This window comes from Grampus griseus, assembly GCF_964374135.1.
Source record: "Grampus griseus genome assembly, chromosome: 18".
Classification (NCBI taxonomy): Eukaryota; Metazoa; Chordata; class Mammalia; order Artiodactyla; family Delphinidae; genus Grampus; species Grampus griseus.
In genome coordinates this window covers 66160220-66176987 of record NC_139012.1, presented here as the reverse complement: position 1 = coordinate 66176987, position 16768 = coordinate 66160220, and the positions used below count along the sequence as shown (strand labels likewise).

The 16768-nt window shown below is 42.5% G+C and overlaps 1 protein-coding gene across 2 annotated transcripts in view; it reads right to left on the bottom strand.

Annotated features, from left to right (window-relative positions):
- Positions 1–2754: 2754 nt before the first annotated feature.
- Positions 2755–16768, bottom strand: part of PROSER1 (proline and serine rich 1) — a 28739-nt gene continuing 14725 nt past the window's right edge. Inside the window, exons 9-14 of one of the 2 annotated variants that reach the window (XR_014298083.1) lie at positions 16057–16152; positions 11562–11606; positions 6404–8051; positions 5480–5630; positions 3934–4871; positions 2755–2832 (exon numbers count right to left, since the gene is read on the bottom strand). Coding sequence is in view for 1 of the 2 variants with exons in the window: in XM_082675777.1 (XP_082531903.1) it covers positions 4749–4871; positions 5480–5630; positions 6404–8051; positions 11562–11606; positions 16057–16152 (2063 nt within the window). In the remaining variant the exon portion in view is untranslated. Of the gene's footprint in view, positions 2833–3297; positions 4872–5479; positions 5631–6403; positions 8052–11561; positions 11607–16056; positions 16153–16768 lie in introns of those variants that run through there. The other variant, XM_082675777.1, reaches the window with a different exon arrangement.

Genomic DNA, 16768 nt, shown 5'->3' with positions numbered 1-16768 from the left:
TAAGACTCCACAGTTCTACTGCAGGGGGCACGGATTCAATCCCTGGTTGGGGAGCTAAGATCCCACATGCCACCCGGCACCGCCAAAAAAAAAAAATACTCAGAATAATGACTGGCATTAATACATCATAACTATTATTCCCATGAATGGGAGCTGAGCTGTATTTCTCAGGACTCAGCTGTCTTCTTTCTAAAAATGGGAATGCTGGGTTAATTTTCACAATATCATCTTTTCCCCTTGTTTCAGCTGAGTAGAAGATTGCTTAGTGATTGGATGTGTTCAAACATTCATCACGTCCCTTCTCTCCCTTGTCTAATGCTTCTCCAGTTTGCTGCAAATTTGAAAACTCGAGGTCCGTTCCTGGTTCTGTGCTGTCAATCCATAGACTCCAGTTTCCTCCTGGCCTCTGCTTCATCACCATGTCACCTTCACTTTGGGACTAACCTCTAATGGAAAGAGCAACATGAAAACTTCCTGTTTCCATCATTTCTTGAGAATAGATCATAGACAGTCTTTCCCTGGAACTGGAAGCTGCTTTCCCTCCGAATCAGATGACCCTCCAAAGTCATGAAAACAACGTTTTGGAAGTGCCGGTTTAGTTAATTTCTAAATCCATTTCCCCTTAATATTGGCTAGATACCACTTACACCAGAACCACCAGTCACTGAGGTGCAAGGTTCAAAACAACAGTAACAATAAGTGTTCCCTGGTGGTGGCTGGAAAGTCTCCAGAGCACTTACAACAAACACATCCCCTTGGAAGATGACTAAACAACTGTTTTTCTTCTTCCTGCAAAATGTTCCAAATATCTCAGCCTAGAAAGCAAGAATGATTTCAACAACTAAGGAACATCTAGGACAAGCTGAGTCCCTAGCCAGGAGCCTCAGGAAATGAATGAAACATAAACCCATTTGCAATGTTTCCTCTTCCTTTGCTAATGATATTAAACCATACATGGGCCAGTTAATGGAATTTTCTCCCCTTTGTCAAGGGGGAGTGGGAGGTAGGGATAAATCAGATTGAGAATTGCCAGAATGCACTTCTGATGAAGATTTTTCTGTGTTTCTAAACCTTCATTCTTTCAGTTCCTCAACTAGGCAAAGTCCTGAAATGAGAACAGCTATTTTTTTTTAATTTAAGTTTTTTTAATTTTTAAAGGTTACTTTCCATTTACAGTTATTTCAAAATATTGGCAATATTCCCAGAGTAGGACAGCTATGTTTTTAAAAGCCTTAATTCTGTTCCTACTCTTGACAGGCAGGATGCCATCCCCAAAGATGTACATTTTATTTTCCCTGAACGTTCATATTCGAGCACAAAGGGATATTGAAACCATCCACTCTAGCCACAGGCCTCTCTCCTTTCTGAAGCTTCTGGCTTCAGGAACACTCTTCCGCCAGATGCACCCACCACCATCTCTTAAGATGCACACATCTGTTCCAGGACTTTTGATGGTCCCTTAGGAAAATGTTCCTTGTTCTTTAAATGATGAAGTTCTCTGATTTCATTAACTTTTCATCAATATACATCATCCATTCTGTCTTATTCATTCTCATTCATCCAATTCTTTTTTTTTTTTTTTTTTTTTTTTTTTGCGGTATGCGGGCCTCTCACTGTTGTGGCCTCTCCCATTGCGGAGCACAGGCTCCGGACGCACAGGCTCCGCGGCATGTGGGATCATCCCGGACCAGGGCACGAACCCGTATCCCCTGCGTCGGTAGGCGGACTCTCAACCACTGCGCCAAAAGGGAAGCCCAACACTGATGACTTTTAACTCTTACCATAAACTTTATTGGGCATAAATTAAATTTTAAATTGAAATTGAAAACTTATCATAATGCCCCTCCTGAGTACTAGGACCTTGGGGAGATGTTAATTTTGATCATTCTCCCCAACTTACCTGCTGATATTGGCCAATACTTCATCTTTTAGCTGAACCAAATTAGACATTGTTTACTACTATTGTGTCACCTTTAAAAACAACAAAGGCTCATTAAATCTGATGTGGTGTAAAGTCTTTTCTAAAATTCGGTGACAGTAACTGTATTTTATAAATGCACAGACTAGACCCATCTAGCAAATCAAGTGGTGAAGCTTAAAATTAAGGTTAATCAATTACATGAACTGACTGTGTTTCCAAATTCTATGAAGACTACGGGCCTTTATGGAAAGAGGCCAGAGAGGTCCACTTCTATTGCCTTTTCATAATGGCAGTCCTCCCTGTCTGCATATTGGAATCTCTGCAGTAACAATACAGTTTACTATCTCTAATCCAACCTGCATGCTGCAGCCTGATGTTTGCAAAGTGCTTTCTAATAAATTTCCAAGCTGTTGACCATAGAGCAAACGCCCTGCCCCTCAGCATGGCTTTCAAGGTCATTGACCATGAGGTCCCTCCCTTGCTTTTTAGATTCATTCAAACTACAAACCTCATTCAACTCTATCCAGTTGTATGATTATCTTACTTCAATAGTCTGTCACACTTTGTGCCTTTATAAAGTATGTTCATTCTTATTCACCCTTTAAGACTTGAATGTCACTGAGAAATCTTTCTAGATTCCCTCAGGCAGTAAGGTCATCTCCCTCCTATGTATGTTCACAGCACTTGGTAGTACAAGTGGCCTGGTATTGGTGGTAAATGCTTGGTTCAAACTTACCCTTTACTCACTGTGACTTACATCTTGGCTTCTTTATCTGGTTGGTTAGGTTGCTGGTCCTTACCTCATAGGGTGTGAGACACATAAAACCAGGCCCCAGTAATGACTGCAAGTGCTCCAAAAATGCTCTCTTCATTTTTCAGTGCTGAATATGTAGAAGATGCCAGGAATACATCTACAAGACGAGCAGGATGTCATTCCTTTGCTATGATGAGAAGGGGCTTATAGAACAGTAGAAATAAACCTTGTAGTAGCAGCACCATAGAAAGATTACTCATTCAGTAACTTTTTTCTAAATGAACGGTCAACATATATAAGCAATGTATGTACAATATACAATATAATCTTTAAAATGTTTTATGAATGTAGACTAAAAAAGAACAAATGACAACTTCTAAGAAGTGGCATAAAATTAACTATGAGGTTATATTCTGTGTTCAAAGATAATTAAAGGCATAAATAGTCTGTGTCAAGTGTTGGTTATAAGTTTCACGTGAGATATTATTTAAAGGAATGAGCATCAGTAGTAGATACTGACTTTCAACTAAATTCAGACAAAAATGTTCTATATATTAGCTCCAGCACAAAAACTTAAAACACTTACCCAAGCATTGAATAAAACACGTAAAGTATGTCGTATCCATAAGGTTTATTTTAAAAAATTGTTAAAAACTAACCATACAGGAATATTAATATACTTAAAAAGTTTTTTCCCCAGGTTGAAGGAAAATACATTAGCAACATCTTCCAGACACCATCTTTATAAAAGTAAAACTTCTAGATGATGAAATGTACTACAGTAGATTCTATGGTTTATACTTTTAATCACAGGATTGGAAATCATCCTCCCTACGCCCTGTCCCCCAAATGCGGCAGCTGTTACACGTAACGACATTCAATCGTGTTATACTAGCACAGAACCTTAATAGAGTACACACTGCATATTTACTAACAGAGCAAGTCTTTCTGTCTGTTGTCACATAATTATTCTAGGTAAGCATGTGATTCTAAGTACAAATAGAAATACTACATCCCATGATTGTAAACATTCACCAAGAGCTTCCAGAGTACAATGAGTAATAGAGGTGGCCCAAGGGTCAGTCAAATGTTCCTCACTCATTTGGATACTGCTGAGATTAAGAAATAAGTTTTGAAGGCAAATTATCACAAGCCTTACTTGTATTTCTGTAAGAAAGTAGTTCTGGATATATATGTTTTTAGTTGAAAACACCTGAAAGTCATTCTAAAGACTATATTAAGCACCATTTTCACTTACCTGAAATACACTGAGTTAAATTCAGCAGTACACATATGATCATTAATGTCAGAAGTTAAAAATAACGGTGGGTCTCAAGTTCCCTTTTGTGGATACACATGGAGTACGGATACTGAGTTCCAGTGATGCTAATAGGAAGCACTCTTGCATACCAAGGGTAGTAACTCCCCCAAGGCCACATGCAACCCGTTAAGTCTGAGGCACGACTATTACTTCTGTCAGTGGATGCTGTACAAGCAGATTTAAGGCTGTATTCGGCTATAAAGAGTTCAACCTCTTTAGTATTCTTCTTATATAGATCATATACATGATTCAAAATTTCATAGGGTGGGTGGTGAAAAGTCCCCAAATACTTTTTTGTTTGTTTTTGCGGTACGCGGACCTCTCACTGTTGTGGCCTCTCCCGTTGCGGAGCACAGGCTCCGGACGCGCAGGCTCAGCAGCCATGGCTCACAGGCCCAGCCGCTCTGCGGCATGTGGGATCTTCCCGGACCGGGGCACGAACCCGTGTCCCCTGCATCGGCAGGCGGACTCTCAACCACTGCGCCACCAGGGAAGCCCCCCAAATACTTTTAAAAATACTATTCTCCATACAATTTATTGTCAGCATATTTACATAGGGGAATGTCCATACTTAAAACCATTTTTAAAAAATGTAACGACGTTTTTTAAGCTCTTATCCCAATTTCCCCAGGATTATCCTCATCCTCATTTCCTGACTTTTGGCCAACTGCACATTTGTGTGTCCAATTGTTCACTGCAGTCCTCAGGCGATTCTGATGTTGCCCTGGAGGAGAATATGCATTTAAATGTATTCACTGCCACCCACTCTGGGACAGGCCTGGTTGCAAAGAAAATGGTGTTCCTGGTGTTGAAGGATAACTAGGAAACCCATCCGGCTGAGCTGGGTAGCTTTCCAGAGCTGAAGCTGAGTGGACCTGATGGAGAGATGAACACACAGGTTAGCAGAGTTCCAAATTCAACCAGGCCTGTACTTGCTTTGGCCTGTCCCACACTACAGATATTTAAACCAGGAAAGAAAGACAAAATGTTGGGGCAAGGGAAGTCTGTTCAGTCTCCTGAAATTTGTAAGAAACGTTCAAACTTCTTCAGATGTAGAGGTGCATAGAAATGTCTTTAAAATGTTTAATATCCTTTAAAAAAAAAAATCAGCAGGTTTTCTAGAGAAAATTCGCCTTAATGGTCCATTATTTTAGCTTAAACTGTAGAAGACCAGCTAAAATTTCACTGCCCCATCTAAAGATTCCATCTGTAAAATCTCCAAACTGAGATTTAAAAGTCTGTAAGCAGGAAAAACAATTCTTACAGATGAAGATACTCTACCACCTTTGTTACCCTTCTGAAGGAAAACAAGAATAATTTGCAGATTCTGGGAGAATTAATCATCAAATCTCCAGATGTTCTGCTAAGAGCCATTTTTTTGGCCAGTGCCGAAATATCACTATTTATCTGTATTGCAAGGTTGTCACTACAGAAGCTACGTTACATGTTACCGTTCTATTTCCACCAGGCATTGCCTACTTACCTGCTGTAACAATGCTGACTGTGCGGCTGCATTATGCTGTAATTCCTGCAAGGATGATTGTGAAGGATTCTGGGAAAACCCAGGGATACCAGGGAGGGACAAGAGGCCTGGAAAAACAGAACTGCCTGCAGCTTGAAGTCCAGATGATAAGCTAAAACGATAGAAGAACAGGTCAAAACGCAAATAAGGGGACTTCCCTGGTGGCACAGTGGTTAAGAATCCACCTGCCAATACAGGGGACACGGGTTCAAGCCCTGGTCCAGGATGATCCCACACGCCTCAGAGCAACTAAGCCCGTGAGCAACAGCTGCTGGGCCTGCACTCTAGAGCCCGCGAGCCACAACTACTGAAGCCTGTGCGCCTAGAGCCCGTGCTCCTCAACGAGAGAAGCCACCGCAATGAGAAGCCCGCGCACCGCAAGGAAGAGCAGTCCCTGCTCGCCAGAATTAAAGAAAGCCCGCGTGTAGCAACAAAGACCCAATACAGTCAAATAAATAAATAAATAAATTTAAGAAAAAATGCAGATAAGACATAAAAGCTAGTGCTTCTATATTTGTCAAATACTATCTTAAAATGTTAAAAAAAAAAAATCTGTTCCCTGTTGGAACCATAAAAGTCAGCCACTCACTGATATAAAACTTTCCGTTATAAAGTGTATTATTTTGAATTCAGTGAGTTTATGTTTGCTGTTTTAAAATCAAGATAAATTACCAAATACAAATCCTAAAATTATCTGAGCAGGCATTGTTATTTTATATATTTATCTTAACATAAAACATTTTTCGAGCACCTAAGTGCCGACCCAGAAAAACAGAATTTCGCGCCACCAAACAACTGGATGCCGATTTTCATCTGAATGACTTCAAAACAAGAGCATGAACGAGTTAGGTGAAGGATGCTTTCCCCTCCAGACCATCCACCTACCCGGCTTGCGCAACCAGAGCGGAGTTGAAACTGGAACTAAAGGCGGAGGCGAACCCGGGGAGGACGGGAGCGGGCGACGGGGCGGTGGCGGCGCCGGTGGCGGGCGGCTGCAGCCCCGGGAACGAGGGCAGCGCGGGGGGCGCGCCGGAGACGGAGAAGCCGGGGTAGGAGGGAGCCGAGGCCGGCAGAGGTCCCTGCGCCACGGAGAAGAGCGAGGGCACGGCTGCGGGCAGGCTGAGTGGGAAGGCCGCCGCCGAGGCGGGCGCTGAGGGGCCGGGGGCGCAGGTGGGGGCGGACGAGGCGGGGGCGCCGAGGGGCGGGTGGGCAGCCTGGGCGAAGCCGCTGCTCAGCGAAGTGAAAGGGGGCAAGGCGCTGAAGACAGGGGCGATGGGCGCGGAGGAGCCATGCGCAGGCAGCGGGAGGGAGGGCAGGGGGCTCGAGCCGCTCGGGGTCGCGCTCAGGCCCGGGAGGCCCGGCAGCGCAGGTGCGAGGCAGGACGGTAAACTGACAGGCACCGAAGCCGCCGCATACGCTCGCCCCAACGCCCCTGGCAGGCCCAGCGCGCCCGGAGCGGGGGTGGGGGGCGGCGGGGGCGCCGGGCCCCTGAAGGCAGAAGGAGTGGGGCTTGCGGGCTCGGTCTTGATCACCACGGGCAGGCTGGTGGCGGCGGGTGTCGACGAACCGGGCGCGTCTGCGTGACTCGCGAGCGGGCCGTGCAGCAGGGTGGCCGAGGAGCCGCAGCCGGCAGGCCCCGAGGAGGCAGCGGCGGCGGGCGCAGGCAGAGCCGGGGGCGTGGAAGCCGGGTTGGCCGCCGGCGAGGGCAGGCCCGGGAACAGGGCCAGTCCCGGCGTGGAGGCCCGCTGCGGGCCGTAGCCCTTGTTAAGGGCGGCCGCCGCAGAGTCGGAGCTCTGGTTAGTGAGGGAGGCGAGGGAAGCCAGCCCACTAGTAACGGCGCAGGGTAACGTGGAAGAGTTGATGAGGTTGGTGTCATTTGATGTCAGAAAGCCTTTTAAAGCAGACAGAAGGGGATTATTTACACCCAGTGGACAGGCAACAGTGGGAGCAGAACTGCAGGCGATTACAGAAGGAGTCGGGTTGGACACACCTTGGGAGGTCGGTGTTAAGGTCAAGGGGAGACCAGCAAAAACCGATGCCAGTGAGGAGGAATCGAGGTTGTTGGTAGAAGCGGCAGTAGAGGTGGCGGCAAAGGGGAGGCTAGTGAAAGGGGCAGAAGTAGAAGCAAATGTTTCACTGGAAGCAGGGGTGGCCCGAGGTGTAGATGCGGCCTGAGGTGCTGGGGTAGGGGTGGCAGAAGGACCTGGCAGTGGAACGTGGCCAGAAAAAACAGAAGGAACGGGAGCAGATGTGGTGCTGTGAACAGAAGTCACCGGTGCAGCCAGCAAGGAAAGGGTTCTGATAACTGTTGGATTGGGCGTCGTTGGCTGAGGTGCATGAACAGCTGAGACCTGACCCGGGAGCACAGGAAGGACGGTGTTCAGCAGGTTCATCCCAGGGAGGGCGGCAGTGGCCGATGCCGATGGATGATTTACTGCCTTGACCGGGGAAGCAGCAGGAACAGGAGTTGCCGCAGGTGTCGAAGGGTTAGAGCCACGAGGAGAAAAGAGCTGACTTGCTGGGGCAGAAAACGCTGTGGCGGGAGAAAGAGAGGCAAGATTTTACCATCACGCTGAAATGTCAACTTTTAACTCAAAAGAAATGAATGAAAATTTTTGTAATATTTAACAAATGTCAGAGAAAATCAATGACAGGTATACTAGGCTATTGCAATGTCTACATTGCTAGATTCCATCACCCTGATTTTCACCAGGGAGCCTCAGTTAGATCCAGCTGAGTTCTAGACTCTGCTCAGAATAGCCTTCCAATTCACAGTGAGGAAGCCTTGACAAGTGAGCAAATAAACTTTCCTTTCATAGTTTCCCATTTTTTCTTTAAAAAATTCAAAGAATTTACTTTAATTGTGATTAGCATTGGTGTACTTTTAATTCTCTCAAACCACTTGTCTAGAGTAATAATACAAGTCATTTCCCCTCTTAAGAGCTTTCAGGACATCATTTCATCATTTTTAGAGGCATACAAGGCCATCTAGGATTCAGGCCATCTCTCCAGTATGCCTGGTTGCCACTCTGTGAGTTGAATTTAATATTCCAGATGATCAATCTATCCAGTTTTCCCCCCAGGCATTCTCTCATATTGACTCCTCTACTTAACCTCTAACTTTACTTGGCTGGTCCTAGGAGCTCCTTTAGCAGCAAAGGCCTTGACTAATTCATCTTTAGAGTCTTCACGCCTAGCCCAGTGCATGGCATCTGTGTGTTTAATAAGTGTTTGCTGCACTAGATATATCATGATTACCTCAACTGCAAGTCCTCAAACCCACCCAAAGACTTATTCTCAAGACTTCTAGAGTTTGCTACAATACTTTCATTCTGACAAACTCTACAAATCATACAAGCATTTTGGGGATGATCTGGGTTTCCTCCCTGAATCAGTTTAATGAAAGCGTTGGCCTCTGATGATCTTGCTGGTGCCAAATGGAATGCTATACTGCTATACTCACATCGGAGTCTGTTCAGCTGTAAACAGAGAATACTCCTTTTGCAGGGATAATCAACCGAAAGACATTTTCATGGACTAAAACTTAAATTTTTAAATCTATGCAAAATAAAGACTCTGGACATAAGGAAGCTCACATGGTCAATGAAGTAGTGCACTGTGTTAATCGTGGGTGGAGAAGGGACCATAGGAAAAGAACAGAGGAAACCCACCTCTACATAATTCATTTGTACTAAGTGATGGCCAAAGGGTGCCGCCTTGGGCTCAACAAATTTTACAGCTGTTTTAGAAAATAAATATGATAGGAGAATTGACAAATAGTAATATATAAATATATAAACGTCAAACTCAAAAGATCTGTAGTTCATACCACAGTCATGTCATAAGCAGTTAATTTAGTATCAAGGAAGATAGCTATCAATTTAAATTTAGAGTATATATGAAAATGGACTTGTATCTTTGTTTGTATTCAATTTGTTTTACAAGAATTAGAAGCACAAGGAATATATGCCCAGTTTTGTGTGTGTAAATAATGTATCAAAAAATTATTTAGGTTAACATTGGTTGGGAAACATTCGGTTGGGAAACATTTGAGAATTCACTGTCTTATTTAACTTCATGCTGAGGACCATGTAGTTAATGACAGATGGCAAGGTAAAACCAAGCTGTCCCACAGTGTTCTTTATAGTGGCCTCTGTTGGAGATCTTTTCATATAATAACACAAAAGCGATGTACTATTAATCACAGTGCCTGCAATTACAATGGAACACAACAAAAATGAATTCCTGAAAACCATACCAGGAGAAATATCACTTTCCTGTCATCTAATTTGGTTGTTGACCATAAAACACTACGTGTTAGGTCCTGTGCTAAGTACTTTACACCTGTCATTTCATTTGTCCTCACATAACCCCCGCCCCCCGAGATAGGCACTAACACCCCTATTTTATAGATGGGCAATCTCAGCCCTGATGTGATTAAGCAACCTGTTAAAAGATCACGCAGCTATTAAGTGGTGTTCAAAGGATATAAAGTTTCAGTTATGCAAGATGAATAAGTTCTAGAGATCAGCTATACAACATTGTGCCTACAGTTAACAATACTGTATTATGTACATAACAATTTGTTAAGAGGGTAGATCTCATTAAGTGAGACCTTATCACAGTAATGACGATGATGATGATGATGATGATAAAAAGGTCATGCAGCTATGAAGTGGTAGAACCAAGATTTGAACCCAGGTCTATGAGACCCTCGCACTTAAGCATTATACTAGTTTGTATTTATTTTTGTTTCTTAATATGGTTCAGAAAGGAAAAAAGAAATCTTAATCATGCTAACGTAACAGCAAAGGAAAACAAATTGTGCTATTCCTAACAAAGGAATGACAAAGGAATAACTTATGACACTTAATCTGCTGCTTCTCCTCAGAAACAAATCTTTTTTTTTTTCCCGGTACCCGGGCCTCTCACTGTTGTGGCCTCTCCCGTTGCGGAGCACAGGCTCCGGACGCGCAGGCTCAGCGGCCATGGCTCACGGGCCCAGCTGCTCCGTGGCATGTGGGATCTTCCCGGACCGGGGCAAGAACCCGCGTCCCCTGCATCGGCAGGCGGACTCTCAACCACTGTGCCACCAGGGAAGCCCAGAAACAAATCTTTTAATGAAGCTGATCGTAAAGGCTGAAGTTTCCTTAATCTCTTTTTCATAGAAACTACATAAGCTGCTCAAGGTCACAAAGCTGGGTGGTGCCAGAGCCAGGATCAAAAACTGTATGTCCTGACATCTCGGTGTCCTTGCCACCCTGCTATGCTACCTCCGTAGAATCTACCAGCTAAAAAGCACTGTTTCGGCACATTCTTAGGGAATGGAATTCTCCTACCGAGACTCCTAACCATGCACCATAACCATCAGATTCATGTGCTACTTTGCTACACAAGAACTGGTGCAGGTTTTGTCTCACAGCAGAAAGCACCTCTTTCCTGACCACGCGTATCTTCTACTAGGGGGAGAATAAACTGATACAGTGCTGCTGCCACCTGCAGGCACCAGGGGCCACGTCTCACCTTCCTCTTCCAACTCCACTTTCTGCTCTGGTGCCCTGTCTTCTTTTCTTAAATTAAATTCTTTCTTCTTTTCTTATATTAAATTACACTACCCCAAATACTTATTGAAATAATCAAGTCTAAAAGGTATATCTGACATAACATTTGTCAAAAAGGGTTTTTATCAAAAAGAAATTGTTCATATATTTAAAAAAATGAGGCTTCAAATATCACATAATATAAAGTGAATGCAGATATAATGCCACTTAGCACTTTGATTGCTTGGAAGTTTTACAAACAGGATGCAAAGGCATATGGTTATTTTTAAACCCAGTGAGGACGTGCATTTCATGTTGTGTGTATAAAATGTACTGCCATTAAGCCACTTTCAGCAAGTATCAATTAGTTAAATTTTTTAACCAGGAACTTTCCCTAAAGCATAAAGATTACAAATACACTCAACTCAAACTGATCTCAGTGAATAACAGAGCAGGCAGCCAGGACAGACATCAGTTATCTCTGGATCAAATTTGGTACTTACCTGGATTCTGTGTAGGTTTTGACTGATTGGAAAGGTCTTCATTCTCTATGTGAAAATAAATAAATAAATAAAAGTTGATTTCAAGCTTTAAACAAATTATTCACCATCATAATAATCAGAGACTGGGGTCAAAAAAAGAAAAATCCAGGATATGTATGTATACTGTGTTAGGAAAACAACATATGCCTATAGAAAAAGAAAGAAAATAAACAAAAATCATAGTAACTATATGAAGATTGCTAGGATGATGAGCAACTGATTCCCACCATTCCTCCTTAACTTAGCAGGCTTTAAGCAAACACTGTTACTTTACAGATACATTTACGAAAACTTTGGGGAAAGATGATGGCCTGAGTGTGCCATCTAGGAGAAAGTGCAGCAAGAGGGCAATGACGAGCCACTGTCACTGGCTAGGCCGACAGTCACTGCTGGGCACCAGTGCCTACAACAGGGAGGAGGCCTGCAAGTGGAAGGTGGATGCTGAGGGCAGAATCTACTGCCGTCGGAGGAGCCCGAATCACGAGCCATGTGGATCACAAAGCAAACTGAAGGAAAGTGGCTCTGCCTACCTGCTGTACTCAGTTCTGGAAAAGACCCTACGCTAGGAGGTGTCAGGGAGAACTACCCTAGTTGAGGCTGGCTTGAATCCTGTGAGACCGAAAACCTAAAGCACACTCCTCCCCACCCCCATGGGAAAGGACCTGTCTAACCAAACAGGTCAAAGATGCCAATGGAAAAAAATGACCTCGCATGGCTTGACAATAACTGCCCGAGAAACCAACAGTGTGACAGCCATAAGGTACAAAGGGAACCCCCAAGCCCTGACATGGTGAGCAAAAATGATCACAGCTTGTTTAAGGGACTTAGTATAAATAAACGACTGAACAGATGGTGTCTATCAACGGAGAGTCCATGAAAGAAAGAAAAAGAACTTTAAAATCCTGTAATGCAGATTAAGAACATATATATACAAAATACTGCAAGAAAAAACTGCAAGCAGAGAAGATGAAGACTTTAGATATAAAAATCTAACTCCAAATTAATAAATGCAAAGAATGATGAAGATTAGAAATAACATTGCTGAAAGCTAAATTACTTAGTTGAAAATAAACAAAAATTCCATTTAAAATGGCAAAAATACAAAAAAAAAGTATCATAAATGAATAGCTGAGAGACTTAAAATAAATACAGTACAAAAGAAGAGTATTAGGAGAAAAAAAGAACAGATGAGAAAGCATTAATTAAAGAAATATAAGAACAAAATTTTCCTAAGCTTTAAAGACTTGAGTTTTCATATCCACAGGGCTTAAAAAGTTCCAGGAAAGATCAACGATAAGATCCACACCTAGATATCCTGGCAAAATATCTGAACACCAAGATTAAAGACATTTATGAACTCTGAAGATAAGGAATATTTTCTTTGTAAGCTTATAGAAAGAGACTACAGTTCTAATAAAGAAAAGAAAACGGGAATTGGGTTTCTCATCTACACCCTACACATGCACCCTTTTTGAAAAAGCTACTTAGAGAAATTTTCTACTAGATGAAAATTAGAATGAGTATATGAGGACAGGGCATCACAGAAGAAACAGTTAAGCCATGAGTTCAGAGGCACAGAAAGAAAAATGTATAGTAGTCCATCAAAATACACAAATTGATGAAAAAAGAGAGGGAGTAAGGAAGCCAATCGTGGAACGTAGGACAGCTGTTTTTAATTTCTGTACACTGACAACCATTAAGAATATGAAGGCAGTCACTAGTGATATTAAAGACAGAAATTCTAAGCTTGGGTAGGGGCAAGGAAACAAAAGTTGTTAAAAAATTAAAAAGCAATTTAATCCAAGTAAACAAAAATAAAGAAAATTAAAAACTAGGATAAAAGAATAATAATGAGTACAAAAATAAAATGGAAGGACTAAGAACAAATATGTAATTTTTATGATTATCAGAAATTCCTATTAAGTCTCTTCCCCACTGGTTTAAAAACTCAGATTCCAGCTATATATAATTTACAAAACAACTAAAAAAACAAAGCCAAATGAACAATACTCTAAAAAAAAGAAATTTGAAAATATACAGGCAAAACACTTTTGAAAAATGAAAACGAAAAGGAGTGAGGACCCAATAAGGGTCAATACCCAATAAGGCCAGAGGGAAAGAAGTTATAGTAAAGTGTAAGTCAGCTGACATTTTATATCCAGAAAATTCAAGAGACTTTCAAGAAAAAAAAAGTACAATAGGGAATCAGTAGTAAGTACCTAGAAATAAAATATCCATTTATAACTGTAACAAAAACAAACAAACAAAAACAAACCCTCTAAAATCCTGAGACACAAACCTAAGGCAAAGAACCTGTATGAAGAAAACAAAATCTTCTTGAAAGAAGCAGAAATTAACATAACATTGTAAATCAACTATAACTCAATTAAAAAACAAAAAAAACTTCTTACAAGGCCTGGGGGAAAAACACTACCATTTGACAGGATTTAAAGCCATACATATGATTGAATGGTAAAACTTAATATCGTAAAAATGTCAAGTATCCCCAGATTACTATGTAACTATAAATTCAACTCTTTTTTTTTTTTTTTTTTTGCGGTACGCGGGCCTTTCACTGTTGTGGCCTCTCCCGTTGTGGAGCACAGGCTCCGGACACGCAGGCTCAGCGGCCATGGCTCACGGGCCCAGCCGCTCCGCGTCATGTGGGATCTTCTCAGACCGGCGCACGAACCTGCGTCCCCTGCATCGGCAGGCGGACTCCCAACCACTGCGCCACCAGGGAAGCCCTCAACTCTTTTTAACTGCATAAAATGACCTTAAAGTTCAGATGGAAGAACCAATTTCCAAAAATGGATAAGAAAAGTATGAAAATATAGTGAGAGAAAGCTAGCCTTATCAGATGTTAGAATATACTATAAATCTGCTAATCTAATCAATATGGTATCATCACAACATAAAGTCACTAGATTGGAACAGAATAAAGAACCCAAATAGGGCTTCCCTGGTGGCGCAGCGGTTGAGAGTCCGCCTGCCGATGCAGGGGACACGGGTTCGTGTCCCGGTCCGAGAGGATCCCACATGCCGCGGAGCGGCTGGGCCCGTGAGCCATGGCCGCTGAGCCTGCGCATCCGGAGCCTGTGCTCCGCAACGGGAGAGGCCACAGCAGTGAGAAGCCCACGTACTGCAAAAAAAAAAAAACAACCCAGAACAGAGCCATGTGTGTAAATGAAAACTTAAGATAAATGTATTATTTCAAATCACCAGGGAAAACAGATTAGTTAATAAAGACTGCTGGCATGAATGGACTGACTACCATCTGCAAAAAAAATTAAGATGAACCTCTATTTCACCCCTATGTGAAAATAAATTCTAGAGGGAGTAGGAATCTTACAAGGCCTAAATTATCTGGACTACCTAGGGTTAAGAATTTCTAAACTAAGGTAACTTGGTTCCAGCTTTTCTTTCACAGCCTCTATCTGTCTATGCAAAAATGTAAAACTCTAAGGGCAAGAGGTACCATAAACAAGGGCAAGAAATAAAATGACAAATTTTGGAAAAAATGTTTTGCAACTTTAGTCAGAGTACTCAGCTGCAAACAACGGAGCCACTCTGGCTAGAAAAAAAGAATTTATTAAACACTAGAAAGTAACTTTGAGTCTCTGGGAAGGGCAGAATTAAATTAACACAGAACTTACTTTAAGTTCTATCCCTACCCTATACATATACAGAAATAAATGCAAGTGAATGAAAAGCTCTACGTTTAAAAAGAATCACTACAGTAATTAGAGAATGTAGATGTCACAATGTTGAAATGGGAAAGGATTTCCTAAACAAGACATAAAATTCAGGAGAGTCAAATAAACAATAACTGATCGAAATAAAAATTAAACTTTTGTAAAAGACAGACAAAAGGAGAAAGCAGCTAAATCAGCCTTATCAGATTGGCAAGAGTAAAAAAGAAAAAAAAAAAGCCCCAAATTGATAATATCCCATTTTGCAAGGGGGTGAAGAAACCCTACACTCACATACCTTCACTGGTAGGTATAAACAGGTGCAGTCTTTTTGGAAAACAATTTGACAAGATAGAGAAAAATATTTACACTTCGTATCCCGTATTCCCAATGGGCCCAAAGAAAAAGGCTGAACTGGAATATGCTGGGGAGGTTCAGCCCTCCTGAGCACCTTCTTACAAGCCTTTCCTTCCCACGGCAGACAGAATGTGCCCAAATGGCGACACGCATTAAGTCGGTGATGCTTTTCCACAGCCTGTCAGTTTCCTGCTCATGAAGAATGGTTCTTGTTTCTACAACCTGCTCGTGTTCACACATGTGGGCCGAGGCTGCTTTAGTGGAACCTGTATGTTGCACTCAGATCCATCATCATGTTCCGGGGCTGTGCTCCCTGTTAGGATACCACCGCATCCCACAACTGCCCCCTCCAAGTGTACCATGTACAAGTTATTGACTGTTAATACCCCGTAACGACATGATTTTACCTGCTGCTACTGGATTAGGAGTATATGGAGGTGGCGGGGGCACACCTGGAGCTATGACATTGGCTAATGGTACCAGACCTGCATTGTTATAAGCACCTAAAATAAAAAGATAATAGAAAAAAATATATAAAATTTAGCATCATTCTGAGTTCAAACTGTATTGACGCAGCTATCTAATTTATTTCTAAAACCGTTATATAGTACAGTTGCATTTTACACAGAGATTTGGGTCTATGGTTGAGTGAAAAGTGAGATCAAATGAGACAACCAGAGACTTCTATTTCCCACTGCAGGCTCACTCCAGACATAACTCACTGCAGGCCATGGTGGGCAGAACTGGCCAGATTTAAAGTATCTGCCTTTTCTGTCAAGTAGACACACTCGGCCTTTTTAAGTTAAATGCATTAATGATGCCTCTGAATACCAACTATCAAAAAGGGATTCAAGATGATTTACCCATAATCAAAAACCCATAAAAATAATTAATGATGAGACGTAATATACAATTAATTTATCAAAAGGAAAATATCCTTGGGCTTCCCTGGTGGCGCAGTGGTTGAGAGCCCGCCTGCCGATGCAGGGGACGCGGGTTCGTGCCCCGGTCCGGGAGGATCCCACATGCCGCGGAGCGGCTGGGCCCATGAGCCATGGCCGCTGAGCCTGCGCGTCCGGAGCCTGTGCTCCGCAATGGGAGAGGCCACAACAGTGAGAG